This window comes from Artibeus jamaicensis, unplaced genomic scaffold, assembly GCF_021234435.1.
Source record: "Artibeus jamaicensis isolate MK-2021 breed Jamaican fruit bat unplaced genomic scaffold, CSHL_Jam_final scaffold_369, whole genome shotgun sequence".
NCBI lineage: Eukaryota > Metazoa > Chordata > Mammalia > Chiroptera > Phyllostomidae > Artibeus > Artibeus jamaicensis.
The window spans coordinates 29604609-29620155 of record NW_026522042.1 but is presented as its reverse complement, the minus strand read 5'-3'; the positions used below and the strand labels follow the sequence as shown (position 1 = coordinate 29620155).

General features: G+C 48.0%; 1 protein-coding gene across 1 annotated transcript; it reads right to left on the bottom strand.

The window, feature by feature from the left end:
* Positions 1–2543: 2543 nt before the first annotated feature.
* Positions 2544–14507, bottom strand: CFAP90 (cilia and flagella associated protein 90). The gene is made up of 3 exons (XM_037145322.2): positions 14259–14507; positions 3734–3850; positions 2544–3020 (listed from the first exon to the last, which is right to left on the bottom strand). Exons 1-3 carry the CDS (start codon positions 14409–14411, stop codon positions 2841–2843), a joined length of 450 nt encoding a protein of 149 aa, XP_037001217.1. The 5' UTR covers positions 14412–14507; the 3' UTR covers positions 2544–2840.
* Between the last annotated feature and the right edge of the window lie 1040 nt (positions 14508–15547).

Below are 15547 nucleotides of genomic sequence, written 5' to 3'. Positions count from 1 at the left end.
TGATTGAAAGAAGAAGGGTATAGGGCGTGTCTCGTCACAAATCAAAATCTGGACTAGGCCTCCCTAGGGTTTCAGTGACTTCCATCTAGGCCTTGTGAATCAGTGTGACAATGACCAGCAACTGGACCTTTTGGGTCTTCCTCCCTCAGAGCCTACAGCACCCACCCCAGGGCACTTTATGTCAGCTGCCCTTAGTGGACACCCACAGCTGGGTGATCCACCAAGTGCTCTTAAATTGGCTTCCCACCATGTGCTGAATTTGGTGAAAAGAACTCAAAGAAGAACCGCTTTTCCCTGAAGCTGTGTCACCACTCTTAACAAACAATAGACTTAAAACAATCAGAGTGATTATCAGAGTCCATCTTGCAAAAGTCTGTGCATACGCGGGTCCCTCCAAGTGTGGTCTCTCACCAGCAGCACCAGCAGCACCTGCAGCACCTGGGAAGCTGTTAAAAAAGCTCAGGGCCCGACCCAGGCCTGCAGGGTCGGAAATCCTGCAGTGCAGCCCTGCACACTGCCAGTGGTGTCTCAGATACCTGTTCTCCAGGTGAGTCTGATCCCCAGTCCAGCCTGAGAACACACTGCATTTTACAAATGGGTGCAGAGAGGTCCAGGGGTTTGCTCAAAGGTTCCCAGGTGATTGGTGACTAAGAGCAGGCTAGAATGGAAAACTGCCAGTTCCCTGAAATCTGAAAGTGGCTCCTGGTCAAAGTATCTTCATCTCTGGCAACTACAAACCTTCTGCCAGGAATCATGCAAACAAGAGAACTTGAAGTTCACTCTCCTCAGCCCATTGGCTGTGTGCCACCAGTAGAAGGAAAGAGTCTCCTCAAAGCCCTCCTCAACCTCCCATTTAGCAGGAAGCGCTCACTCCTAAAAATGCCTAAGTCAGGTTCCCATAAAACTGCAGTGGGTCCTGACCGGTGTGGCTCAGTGGGTTGAGTGCCAGCCTGCGAACCGAAGGGTCGTCGGTCAGAGCATGTGCCTGGGTTGTGGGCTGAGTCCCTGGTTGAGAACTCAAGAGAAGCAGCCGACCGATGTGTCTTTCCCTCTCGTTCTCTTTCCCCTCACCTGTCTCTAAAAATAAACAAATAAATTGCAGTGGTTTTAATACCTCTGTTTAGAAATGTCTGCGTTGTTGCAAATCATCCCTGTCATCCTCTTTACTAAAGACAGCCTCCACACTGCTTTCCAAGAAACATTGACTAAAGGTGGGAATGTGGTAACTAAAACAAAGTATTTTAACGTGTTTCTTTCTGATAAGATGACTAATGGTCATTCATGGATTGGCTTTAAGTTGTAAAAGTTGAGAGGCCAAGAGACATTTATGTCTATGAAAAGTGAGATCTTTTGAAACCTTGTCCCATTCAAGTCTTTCTTTTTAAAAGTAGTAGAAAGTTAAGGGAGTAGGGTCTGACTTAATTTAATTGAAAGTAATTTAGTTTGCCATTTATTTATGGCAGTTACTTTCAGATGAAGTCATTTCTTGGAAACGCCTTTTCTTTGTGGTAATCAAAATTGAAGAAAGAGTAATTTTTTAAAATTTCCATAACCCTAACTTTATACATTTTCTATTATGTTATTATAAATATAGTTTAGTGAACCCAAAGGCATTCCAAGTAAACTTCTGCTATTTGTTTGGAAAAAATAAATAAAAGGCACCTATACAGTAAAAAAATATTTCAAAAGAATAAAGAAATATTTAGGAGTTACTTGGCCTTGAAATCTCCAGCAATTTAGTGTCATGTGTCTTTAGGGAATGGAGATAATAAAACTAGGAATAGAGGAATCAACATTGGAATTAACTAGACCACCTGCCCATTAAATGCTAAGCTGTGGGAATTTTAATCACAATAGATGAGGGATCATTTCCTCCAAGGGATCCATTCATTAAAAATACAGCCAATACCTGAATACTTGAATAAGTTCCAAATTATCTGCAAAACAAACATTTCCCACTTTGGTGAGAAGCAGCTGCTTCTACAAAGAAAGCTGTTCAAAGCGACCACCGTAGCCCACCTCGTCGCCCTGGGTGCTGTGCTCTGACAAGCCCTCCGCTCACTGATGCCCACACCAGTCCCGAAGCTTTGGAGCCGCTACGCTGCCCGGGAGCTGACGCGGCTCTGAGAGGTGAAATCATTCCCTCTACACCCGCAGCTAGAACATGTGAAGCCACCATCATACCAGGTCTGCTGAACACTGAAGTGCAGTCTCTCCCTGTGGCCCATGATGGCTTCTCCCCTGAGGAATGGCATGGATAGTGCTGGCCGCCGAGGCCACCCAACCCTTCTAGAACTTTTGACCTCAATTGTGCAAAACTGTTCTTGGTGGCTCAGGCCTCTGGGGGAAAAGTGTTGTGGTATCGAGAGTTTAACTGTGCCAAAAGGCAAGTTCATCACATCTCCTCTTGCAGGAAGGGTGACGTAAGAATCTGGAAGTAGTGGTTTCTGTAACTATTAAGAAAAGTAACTGCACACTGCTCCCGTGAGCTCCTCCCTCAGGAACACTTGTGAACAGCATGAAAAAAATTAAGCCAACTGCTATCAAGTGAGAACAAAGTTTTCATTTTATTCAGGTGCTCACAGTCTCCAGCACCCTTTCCTCTGAAATAATTTCACATGCAAACTGTCACACACTAGATGATCCTCCTAAGTATTACAGGTGTTTGGCCAGGTTCTTCCCCAAGGCAACCTGAGGGAGGGAGGGAGGCTACTGTGCCATCCTTCCCGCTGTCCAGGCCGGCTCCTAAAGTCCATGAAAGGGAAATACGGCCTGTGTGCCGGCCCTCAGTGAACTTCACTTGCCTTGCCAAGCACACCCTGCCGGCCACAGGGAGGGCGTCAGGCTGGAGAAACGTGCCCAAAGCCCGGCTCCTTGATGCTGGGGATGTCATTCTTCCTGTAGAAGTCGGCCTTCAAGTGGTTGGCACGGCCGTGGTCCCGATTCAGGGGCTCCACGGGCTGGTGGATGCGGCGGCCATAGACAGAGGATGTCAGCACCCCGACCGGCCTCTCCCACTCCTGTCGGGGCATCAGAACACTCAGGTCGGTACACATGCCCACTTCATCAGCGTGGCTCTCCCATCCCTTGGCTGGGATCCAGAAGCAGATTCTGCCTGAGGCACCTACACACCCGCATCACATCTAAGCCTGGGATTCTTGTGGGCTACTCCGCACCGATGCCAGGGGGCCTCTTAACTACGTCGGACCCTGCTCGTCTGCCCACAGCCCTCTGGAGTCCTCAAGTCCTTCCGAGGAAAGGCGAAGACCTTGCACTGGGCTCCAGGTTCCCTGTGACTTCAAGTTCATGATCCTTCCGCTCCCCTCTCCCCACCCTGCTCCTGCCTGCCTTTCTTTTCTCTTTTCCCAACTTCTTTCTTTTCCCAGGTGCACATCCCCAGCACCCCCTGCCTTCCCAAGCCCTTCCTCATCTCCCAGCCCCTTGCCTGTGTGGTTTCATCCCTGAAGCCCAGAGTCCCTAGAACTACAACAGCCTGGACTCAGAGGTTAAGCAAAACCATATTTTATTTGTTGAAGGGCTTCTTAGTTTTGCTTCCATTAAATTGTTAAATTCTATAGAACAAAACAGCAGTCATCAAAAACAGAGCAACATGACAGAATAGAGTGAGCGCTAACAGTAGCGCACTCTGAGCTTCTTGCCGCAGTAAAACGGGAGAGAGGAGCACCCAGGAGAGGCGCACACACACGGTTAACCTGTCAATGGCTATTAATACCTCCTCGTTAACATGAAGTCCCAGGCTTCTGGCGTGTTCTCTGTCATCTCGGTGCAGTTTCTGATTATATCCTAGCTCCTTCTTAAAAACGCAGTCATAGAGGGAAATGATCCCTGTCTAGAACAAGAAGAGAAAAGAAAGCTGTGGGTTTATTCGTGGGCTGAGCCACTGACACTTCACGGGGCTCGGAAGGCATCTCTCCCTCTGAGGGAGACATACAGTGTCTCCGATGCACTGAGGGGTGCTAGGGAAGGTCACCCCACAAGCAAAACCAGTGGCCAGAGCAGGGAGGCCGGGCCCTGCCAGCCACAGTGGGTTGCTGAGAGGCAGTGGGGCAGGGACGTCCCCAAGGGCGCTTGTCCTCCACGTTCCCTCCTTCACAGACACGCTCCTCCTCTCACTAACTCAGACTCCAGCGGAACCTTGAAATAACAACACACTCAGTGTGCTTTCTCCTTAAATTGTCTTCTTGTATTGTTCAGATTTCCAACAATTTGTGCAGCTTTGAAAAATGAATACTACCTGGATACTAGGACAATATAACCAAAGAGAAGTTGTTCTTTAAGTTACTAGCCAATAGGCAATCTGTCTACATGTAAACCCCTCCCTAAAGAGAGGGGGCCTCTTCTGCAGAGGGAGCGCTGCCCGGGGAGAAATGGACTCGGTGGCTCACCTGTGAGAAACACACGTTCACTACGTTATGTTCATATGCTTACGGCCAGTGGTGTGCTCGTGTTAACTACCTGCTCGCTGGAGAAATGAGACCTGAAAGTCTTTTTGGATTTCTGCGGTGTAAATACTCCCATCGTGGCCAATTTTAGGCTTCCTGCAAAATGCCGAGAATTCAGAGGAGGTGCTAAAAATCGGCTCCGTGTTGTCACTACGAGCAGGCTCCAACACACCACTGGTTAGGACTTGGGGTTCAGGACCTATTTGTTTCCATGGCGTGATAGCCCACCATTCCTTCACTGCTCTATACAGTGATTAGCCAATGAATGGGCTCCACTCATTTCCTCTCTCAGGGGCCATTACACTGTTATCTCTTTTTCACCTGGAGGCTTTCTCTTACTCTCTGCCTGTCTAGGGCTATGAGACCTGCTTTTAAAACTGAAAGTTCTCATGTGATTCAAAGTGTTACCTCTGCTTCTCAAGGGCCTCATTAGACTTATGATAAATCCAGCACTTCTTGGCAGTCTAGCAGTGTATGAAGCTTGATGCAGATATCTCCATCAATTTTAAAATCATTCAAAAATTCTACATCTGAAAAAGACTGTAGTTTGTCAAGGACGTAATGTTCACTCTTTTGAAAAGACAGTACTCAACTCTTTGGTTTGTCTGTGGCAAAGATTCTGTTTCCTCTCTGCTGCACTGAGATCACGAGTTTTGGGCACTTTTATAACTTTTCTAATCATCTGGATATTTTGTCAAGTTGATGAGAACCATATTGCCAACAGTCTTGGTAAGGCCTCAGTTGTACTGCTTTAAGTCCATCTGTCATTGGCAGGGGCTGCCCAGAGCAGAGCACCCGGAACATGCTGCTTTCATGTTCGAGTTGGAGCGAACCCTTGGACCTTGTGCCTGCTTCATCCCGGAGCTGTGCTCTGAGCTGGAGTTCTGCGTCGGTCCGTCCGCCCAGCTTGTTGCCAAGAGGAAACTTCGTGATGCTGGAGCCAGTTTTCTTCCCTCATCTGTTAATAACAGCCCCCCATTTCCCCCTGACCCCAGCAATTCACATCACAGGAAGAAAGGGCCATCCAAGGGTGCCGACACTGGAATCTAATCTTACGTTTTCCTCTTAGTCAAGTATGTTGGGGAAAATACTGTTTTGTGTGTGTCATTTGCTTGTTGCACTGCTTAAAAGGAGATAATTTTGAAAAAAAAGTCTAAGATATATGATTAAATGGGAAGAGCAAACTGTAAACATATAGGAGGGCAGATCACCCCAAAACAATTTATTTATAAAAAAATGTGTATTTATTCTTACATGTTTAAACTTGAGTCACTTTCAAAATACTCTTCATTTGATGTAATACACCTACTGAGATTTTTTTCCCCTGCTGCTCAAAACAGTTTTTGAACTCGTCAATTTTGACGACTTTCAGTGCTTTTGCTGTTTTTTTATTTCACCTCTTCCACATCAGCAAAATGTTGCTCTTCAAGGACTTTTTTTTTCATCCAGGGAAACAAAAATAAGTTGCTCAAGGTGAGATCTGTTGAATAGGGAGGGTATGGCATGGGGGTCATGCTGTTTTTTGATTAAAAACTGCTGAACACTCAGCGTGGTGTGGGCAGATGTGCTAGTAAATCACTTATCATGAAATGGTCAAACACATCAAAAGAGTTAAGAAAAAATTCATTGAAGCTGAATGCAGCCTCTTACAACACCAGCTGGTACACTGATACAGGTGGGTTCCTAGAACACTCATTTAGCAGGGGATTCCTGTACTATTGCTCAAGGGGCCTGCCCTCCAGAAGATAATTTGGGTTTGGGGGAGGTCCCTTTGTATACGTGGTACATAGTTTTGTGATCTTCCATGTGTGGAACGTGTTCTCATAAAACAAAGACACATATCACCACATTCATATATACACAATGGCAATATGTGCGCCACATGCTCACACGGGTGGTTATGACTGGCAGGAACACTTATTCCCCACTCCTGGTGTTTCCTGGCATGAGGAAGGACTTCCACCAGAAGGATGCACGTGGCCTGTTTCCTCACTCCTTCTTCTCCGTTCCTAGGATCTACCTGCCCAGGAGGAAGACATTCAGCCCTACTCCCCGGGCCTTAACCTGGTTACTAAACAGTGAAAACACAGCTAACCCAGATGTGAGAGAAACACCACAGTCAACTCCCAATGTTGACCCCTGCAGATGGGAGCAAGGCCAAAGGTAACCACACAGCAGATAACTCACAAGGAAAACTTTATTTAGTCTAGGAGGATAATCCCATAAACCAGTGCTTTAAAATGTTTGCATATCAGGCAGGGATGGGTTGTTGGAAGCATCCCTGCCTGGTTTCAGGAGCTGTAACTCACCCCCATGGCTAAGGCTGAGTGAGCCACCTTCAACCTTAAGCCACTAAGGAGATAAAGCTTATCTTTCTGGCAGGAGCTTTGCTACTGCTCCTTTTTCCGTAACTGGCCCCCAATGCTTGATCAGTTAGCCAATGATGGGTAAGATTCCCCAGGGGGGGAACGACCTAAGACAGGCACGATCAAGAGGGACTATGGAGAAAGGGGGTGATGGACCCTCGCCCCTCGGCTTTGAAGAAGGCTGACTCCCCTGAGTATGTGAGAAGTCTCCAAAAATTCCCTGGCTATCTGCCTCCTCTGCCTGACTTAAGGCTGAAGCAATGACAGAGGGTGGTGCATCCCTGTGCTGGAAAGGGTGGGCTCCCTGGGTGATCAGGCCTGAGAAAGGATATGTAAAATCCTGTGAAACCTGCTTTACTAAGAATGCTCTTAGTTAAATGATAAAGGCCCAAGGAAGAAATGAGTTTGTTTCCCAAAGTTTTGTAGACTTTTAGCTGATAGACCCTGACTTAGAAGAAGCCCTAGTAGTTCTTTGTATGCTGTCTACTGTTTGATCCTTACTGCCTGACAATGATTAATGAGCTGTACCTGTGTTCCTGTGCAAACTGAACCCAGTAAAAGCCTGTCTAGGCAAGGGTCAGTGTGCTCTCCCCTTGAGAGGATGGCCAGGTTGTTCTGAGGTGCTCCCCCCTTGAGGGAGTAGCCTTGCTGGCCCTTTTTCTCCACAGGACTCAGTAGTCTGTGTGAATTTGTCTCATGTCTCATCCATGACGTCAAGGGCACCGATAGCTGGTGTCTGAGTCAATGAATGGGGCAGGGAGGGGGGGGAAATGGGGAAAATGGAGATAACTATACTTGAAAAACAATAAACAAATACTGGCTCATCTCAGAAAAAAATTAAAATGTTTGCATATCATTTATTCATCCCTTATTCTTTCATGCAGTCAGTATTTATAAAGCACCAACTGTGAGACAGGCACCATTTGGTTTGCTGAGGGTAAAAATAATCCCTGCCCTTGTGAGCTTGTATGTTATGGGGGAAAAAAAGAACCACAAGATCACTAAGTGAAATATTTAATAGAATAGATACTAATAGTGATACAGGGTGCAGCCAAGGGGGGGGGCAAAAAAAGATTTGGAATAGGGTCCAGAACTCAAGGTGTCTAGGAAATATTGGAGAGACATATAAGATGTCCTCACCCCTTCCCCCCAGAGGTGTGAGTTGGGGGAAGGGACACATGGAATAAGAACATGCAGGGCTGTTTTGTACAGCTAAAGCCTTGCAGCTAATCCATGGCATGGTCGTTTAACATATCTATAGCCTTTGGCAGGTCACTTGGATATGTTAAATGGCTGTGGCCAGGCTTGGAGCCAGGGGGATGAAGTCACTTCCCCAAGATGTAACTGGGGGCAGGTCCCCCAAGTTACAGCACCTGCGTGGGAGCTTAGAGAAGATTGGCTCTAGGACATGGGATGATAACTGCTCAAACTAACTATGGTAGCCCAGTAAACTTGTAATAATACAGAAATACTGGCAGGTGTAACTGATAGTGGGAGGAGTCGGAAATAGAGGTACAGAGGAAGATGGGCAAGAGGATTTAAAAGCCAGACACAGCAGCCATTAGAGAGAGAGCCATGCGGTTTCAGCAAAGTAAGGGTCCCCTCTTGGCCAGGTGAAAGAGGGAGCCACGTGGTTTTGGCAGAGTGCAGACCCTCTCTTTCCAAGGTGAAAGGGAAAACCACACAGCTTTGCCAGAATAAAGATCCCTGCAGCCAGGTGAAGAAGAAAGCCACATACTTTTGTTGGAGTGCGACCCCCTGCAGCTTTGGTAGAGGAGGCCCATGTGGCTTTGGGGTGCCCCCTTTGGCCGAGTGGCCTGGAAAGCAGGAGAGACTTTGACTGGAACCAGGTACAAAGAACTCTTGCCAGTGGACCATGAGAGGGTACCACAGTGCTTTGGATTAACTAGAGATCCTGCCTGATACAGCTGATGGTACCAGGGGCCTGAAAAAGGGACCTGTGCTCTTTTCCTGATTTACGGTACCCAGAGTTGTGACAGTGGGAGAAGGGAACGCTGTGTGGGTGTAGGTGTATACCCAAAAGGACTTTGATATTTTAGTGGAGGCGTTAGGCCTGAATAGTATTAAATAAACATTTTGTTTCCTTTTCACAAATCTCTGGCATTGAGAGATATCTTTCCAATTGGCAGCAGACAGAAGAGCCCAATAAATATTAGTATTCTGTCCTTGGGAGGGGCCCCTGTTCTGTAGAAGTTTTTGGCATCTCTAAGTGGGCCACATACTGCCCCCGCCTCAGACCTGTTGTTCTGTAACAGTAGGGCCAAAGGGGGGAAAAAGAAAAAAACTGTATATTGGGGCAGTCATGATTTCATTCCCTAGCGTGCATTTTGATTGGAAGCCATGTGGGCACATGAGTCTGCAGAACACAAGGAAAAAACTTTCCCAGACTTTTATGGGTAGAGCAGTAACAGAAGTGCAGCTTACCTGTCCTCCACGGCCCCTGGGAGTGGCCGAGTGTGTGGGGCAGATGCGCTTGGTGCCTCAGGGGAAAGAGGCTGCACACGGAAGGGGCTAGCGGGAGCACTTTTTGCACACCCCTGGACACTGGGCACTGGCACAGGCCTTCAGAGATTCCTTTTTGCTCCTCTGGACAGTCAACACACATCATTCTATTTACCAAGCGCTTGGCTGCATTTGGGAAGGGAAATTCAGTATCAGGAGAGGAAAGAAACCATCAGCCCCCAGCCCCTGGGTCCCCACCACATAGAAGGGAAGTTGGCTAATCCCACCACAGCTAAATGGGGGCTTTCTAAGCGAAGTTTCACAGAACTATCCACAATTCACCTTAGCATGAGGGAAAGCATATTCTAAAACCACTCCAGGATTTTTTTTTACTCTAGCTTTTAGACCGAGAAATTTAATCAAACCCTTCATAAAAGGCCATTTTCCTCTGACTTAGCTTTTCCATTTCAGGAGCAGAAATGTTGCACAAGGTGGAAAAAAAAGTAATTTAAAAACACCATTGAACTGAATTTGCTTTACTGCCTCTGGAACAACATTTTATAGGAAAAGCCCATACAGCTAGAGTCCCCTAGGGAGCATGACAGGGGGTGATGACATTGTAGTTGGCAGCCTGAGATGACAAACACATGTGCTGCATTGGTAGAGCTACACCTGTGGGCTCCCTCTGCCGGGAAGGGGAGGGGGGTGCCTAGAAACCACTAGACTGACTCTCAGATTACCCGCCTCACTGTGTTAATCTCAGACCGTGGTGGAGGGTGGGGATAAGACACTGGCCTACAACCAACCTCAGTGAAAGAAAAGTCTAATAATCACTAACAAAAACAAACAGTAATGTTCTACATACACTGGACTTACCATATGCCACTCTATACCATTAATGAAATTTGTTCTCATAAGAACTCTACGCACTCAGTACTGTTTGAGCTGTTTCCTAGATGGGCAAAGTGAGACAAAGGGTTTGTGACTTGGGCATTCCACATAGCTAGTAACCTGAAGCGAATATTTCTACCCAGATTCCTCGACTGTGCTACTGACGTGCCACTAAGTGTATTATATGCTACTTGGCTTAAGAGTTCATTGTGAAATGTTTTTTCTCAGCTTTAGTAGGGCCTGGAATTATTTATAAATTTAGAGGGAGTCTGCAGACTTGTGAGAGAGTTCACCCTCTTTAGTCCAAATAATCTCAAGGTCAGAGAACCGTTTCTGGAGTCCTGCAGCTGATTAAGTGCCAGTTCAAATAATCTCCAAGAAGATTTTACTAGGGTGTTAGTATTACTGTTGCATCATTTTCTTCACATGACACGAAAGGCCTCAGGACTTGGATTTGCCTGTGCCCCTGTTGTAGACCACTCTGCCTGATTTTAGGAATTGTATCTCTACCCCTTGTGGCTAAGGGTGAGAGACAACCTTTGGAATGCCAGCCGCAGGAGACAAAGCTTGTCTCTGGTAGCAAACGGTGCCTCAGTTTCCTCTCCCTGCCCCCAGAGCTTGGTCAGAAGTCAATGATGGGTAAGACCCCTCACAGCGGGGGGCAACCTAAACCAGACTGGATCACTTGGGAGGCCTTCATGGAAGGACTGGGGGTGGGGGGGCTGCAACAGAGAGAAATGGACTCTCCCCCCCTAGCTTTGTCAAAGCCTGAGTCCCCATGTTCTTTGGGAGAAGCGCTTCCTGGCTCTAATCCCCTTAAGCCTGAATACCTGTTGGGGAGAGGTGCAGCTCCTTGCCTGGCCAGAGCGTGCCCTAGGGAAAAATCTGGCACCGCAAAGACTTGCTGATAAACCTGTGAAATCTGCTCTGCTAAGAGTGCTTTCATTCATATGATAAAGGTCCAAGAGGAAATGAGTATGTCTCCCAAAGTTTCTGCAACTCTCTTCCTGACACTCACTCAGACTGAAACCTCAGACTTCTTTGAAATGTTATCTACTGTTTGATCCTTGCCACCCTGTATTCCTGTGTATTACAACCCAATAAAAAGCTATGGAAGAGGGCGCTCGGGGCCTTTTTCTCCTCAGAGAAACGGGCTGCTGCTGGCCTCTTTCTCCCCAGAGAAATTGGCCACAACCCACTCCTCCATCCCCAAACCGATCCAGCATGTCTCAGCCATATTTATTCACTCACGTGTGTCCGTGGCACCGGGGGGACCTCGTGAAAGAAGTCGCCCCTGCATGCCCCTGCTATCAAAACTACACTGAAGTTTTTTTCCTTAAAATCTACTTTGGATTACTTTGTTCTAAGACCCACTCCAAGATTCCAGAGGCAGTAATACATCAAAGCAGGGGGTGGCAAACATTTTCTGGAAAGGGACAGATATTTTAGGCTTTCAGGTCACACGGTCTCTGCCGATGCTACTAGACTCTATGTGGTAGCCATAGACAGTACTAAACCAATGGGTTCATGCCATGTTCTAATAAAACTTTATTAAAAACAGGTGACAGGCCATATTTGGCTCAGAGGTCTTCCTGTGCTGACCCCTGTATTAAAAGAGCACACTTCTGGACCCCTCCCAATGTCCTTCAAAGTACAAAGCCCACATCACCTAAAACCTGGAGTGTCCTACTGCCCATTAGTTGATTTTGCCCCAGAGGGGTGGAGCCACATATCAGATTGGTGAAGTTAGGAAAAATAAACCGGACCTGCCAGACTCAACTCTGCCCCTTTTCTCTTGGTAGTGCCTGGTCCGCAGCGAGTGGGGGTTCTGCTTGGCCTTTTTTGGAGCCCATAGCCGTGGTGGGAGGGTGGGTAAATCTGCCCGATCCTGAGTGTCATGTCCCCAAACCCATCTCCACCAAGTTCCTAGTAGTCCTGCAACATGGCTTTTATCTTTGATGATAGATATGTGCCTTGGCCCTCATCTGCTTAGTCTTTTATCTTATTTCCCAATAGCTTCAAGGTGGTAATTAAGAAGACCTCTCAAAAATACACATATAATGATGTATTATAAACCTCTTCATATGTCAATATGCCAAAATTTATATCCTCTTAATAAAACAGTGAAGATCAACTTAAAACATCAAGACTCCTTGCTCTTTGGCTGCTTCTCTCATGCTGGACATTAATGCTACGCATGAATCATGAATTAATTGACAATGATGTAAGTTTTGCATGCTGAAAATGTAAAATTTATTTAACAAATACAATTATTTACAGGTAGAAATTCTTTCAAGCTATATTGCTCATAGGAGGAAAAAAATGAGGTCCACGGTGACAATGAGGTTAAGAATTATTGTTCTCCCGTGTTAGTACCTTGTGGCTATTCAAACCTAGGAGTCGGTATGCAGGGCTGCAAAGACAGATTTACTGCACGTGTCCTCTTTCTTATCTTGTCCTTGTATCCTTCCACACTGCTCAAAGCCAAGCAGAGAGGTGCTAACAGATACAAGAGATCCTCCGGGCTGAAGTGTATGTGTTAATTTGCTTGAGCTGCCAAAACCAAATACCTAGACTGCGGCTTAACATCAGAAAAGTCCTGTGTCCCAGTTCTGGAGGGCAGAACTCTGAGATGAAGTTGTCGGCAGGGTTGGTTCCTTCCGAAGCTGTGAGGGTGAATCTCTTCCATGCCTCTTTCCACGTAGAAGACTGTCTTCTCCCCACGTATCACACCATCTTCCCTCTACACATCTCTGCTTGTCCAGATTTCCCCCTTTTTATAGGGACACAAATCTTACTAGATTAGGCCCATCCTACTGACCTCACTTTAATTTGATTGCCTCTCTCCAAATAAGGTCATATTCCAAGGTGATGGGGATTAGGACTCTAACAAGAATTTTAGGAGGACACAATTCAACAATCGTCTAAACTAGAAACTATCAGTTCTCTTTGTAAGGCTCAGCTCCTAACAACATGAGTTCTCTTACCTTTCACCTGTGACAAGAACCCAAAAGCATGCCTTTCTGATCCGAATGGTGATTCTTTTTGTGCTGCATGGATTGTGGGTGGGAAGGAGCCAAAGGAGGAAGATTTTGTGGGCACACGTTGCACACCCTGAGGGAAAGCCCTCCTTCCTCCCAGGCATTGATTAACCCTCTCTGGGCCACCCATTGTCGTTGCAGGATAAGAGTCTTCAATCAATGTGTTTTTTTACTAACGATGCCCCTGCACCCTGAACTGCAAGACCCTGGAGACATTTAGGAAAAACAGCCAAAAGAAAGTAATAGACAACCCCCGACAAGTTCTGATTTGTTTACATTTCTTTGGCTTCTCTTCCTGCTTTAGCGGCATGGCGGCCCCCAGGCTCGCGCGCGCAGCACGCACGGGCCAGGTGGGACCAGGCCTGACTCTGAAGAGCGCTCCCAGCCTGGCTCTCCCCGCAGGCAGACGCTGTGCAGCTCTGCCTCTAAGTCTTCGGTTTGCAGGTGGGTTTCCGTGGCCCGGAGCGGCAGGGCAGTCGCTGCGGGAGCACTTTCAGACCCCGGGCCTTCAGCAGACAGTCCCCAGAGAGCGCCCCCGGCCGCTGCACAGCCCGGCGACAGGGGACCCGCCTCCTGATTCTGGGCGGAGGGTCACCTGGCTGTTGCCGGTGGTGGCGGTGGTGGTGTAGTATGGGAAGCCCAGTGGCCCTCCCGTTTTTTTCTGAAGAGGAATGGACTCTAACTCACCTCGCGTGGCACTAAGCTCCTGCTGAAAAACTCCCACTCCTACTCCTCGTGCCCTGTTCCCCAACCCCTGTCCTAGCTGAACAGAACCCACCCCGGGCTCCACCTCTGCCCACCCTCTCTGGGGAGCAGGGATCTACTTTGGTGCCTTGGGGGTCGCACTCTTGGTCCACCCAATACGGGCCGCGCCTCCAGTGCAGCCCCGCCCCCAAAGTCCAGCCACCGAAATGGGGCACTGCCCCCAGGCCTCCTCCCCCGCAGAGTGGCCAGGTCTCCGCTCCCTCTGGTCCCTGATCTCCCCTCTCCCGACGCCCTCCCGGGTCCCCACTTTGCAGCCCCCCGCAGCGCACCTTGCCCTGGCGGTAGTAGTAGCTGTGCTCCTTAGGATCCTGGCGTCGCGGTGGGATGTAGCCAAAGGCAGACTGTGCCGAAATGGGCGGCACCCGGGGCTTGCACCGCAGCGTGTCCGCGGTGATCTCCTCCTCGTCGTCGTCGTCGGCCATGCCGGGGCTTCACACTAGGTCCCGCTCCCTGGGTGCCCAGTCCCTGGCTGCCAGCAACTGGCTGCCCCGAGCGTGCTGGGCTGTTGCCTGGCAACCGCGGCCCCAGGAAGCCGGTTGGGCTGAGGGGCGGGGCGAAGCAGAGGCGGGATGGACCCTCTCCCCTCCCTTCCCCTACAGGCCTTAACTACTGTCCTTACTTGGTTGCGTGTCTGTGAACCAAGCCACGGCTGCTAAAGCAGCTGCGTCGGGGTCCTGGGTAAGAGAGTCCCGTGAGATCAGCACTTTCCAACCTGCCTACCTGATCCCACGCAGAATGGGTCCGTTCATTCAGACCATTGGTTGGGTAGCTGATGACCGCACACTTAACTAAGTGCGTGCCAGCCCTGGAGATGCAGCCTTGAACCTTGCAGGTCCACGTAGAACTTAGAGACTGGTATAAGTCAGGGAATAAATGTGAAAAAAGGCAAGTAAGTTGGAAAGCAGGTTTAAGTCTAGAGAGCAGTACCGCCCAAAAGAAACGCTGTGAGAGCCACACCGGTAATTGAGGACTTCCTGTTAACCACACTAAGAAGGTAAAAAAAACACGGGTAGAAGTGAATTGTAATAATATATTTATTTAACTCAAGAGGTTCAAAACATCTTTTCAACATGTGGCTCCATCCACATTTCAACTGCTAGGTGGTCACATGCGGCTTTGGCCAGAGCAGGTGTGAAGATTCCATGAATTAAATCAGCATGATTTAACAAAATCTGTCAAAAGTCGGCTGCTAAGGGTGTGAGTTCTAGCGACCCTCTGTGAATGAAGTTATTGTTGTCTCTCTATCCAAATGCTGGTTCAATAGCTCTGTTGCCTTGCTGGAATTCATTGAGCTGATGGTTATGAGGGATGGATGTATAAACAGACATGTTTATAAGTAGCAGAAGGAAAACAGCCTGTCTTGTGTAGCCAATGAATTTAAAGGGCATTAATAACTCAGGTTATGAATGATGCTCCTGCAAGCCGGGATAACCTGCCTGCACCGGTTTCTAAATCTCCTATCAGTGCTGATTGTCGGGGAGCATTATAGCACAACCCTGGCTCCTGCAAGAAGGGAACCACTGCCTGGACTCCAAACCCCTTTAACCAGGTCGTGGGC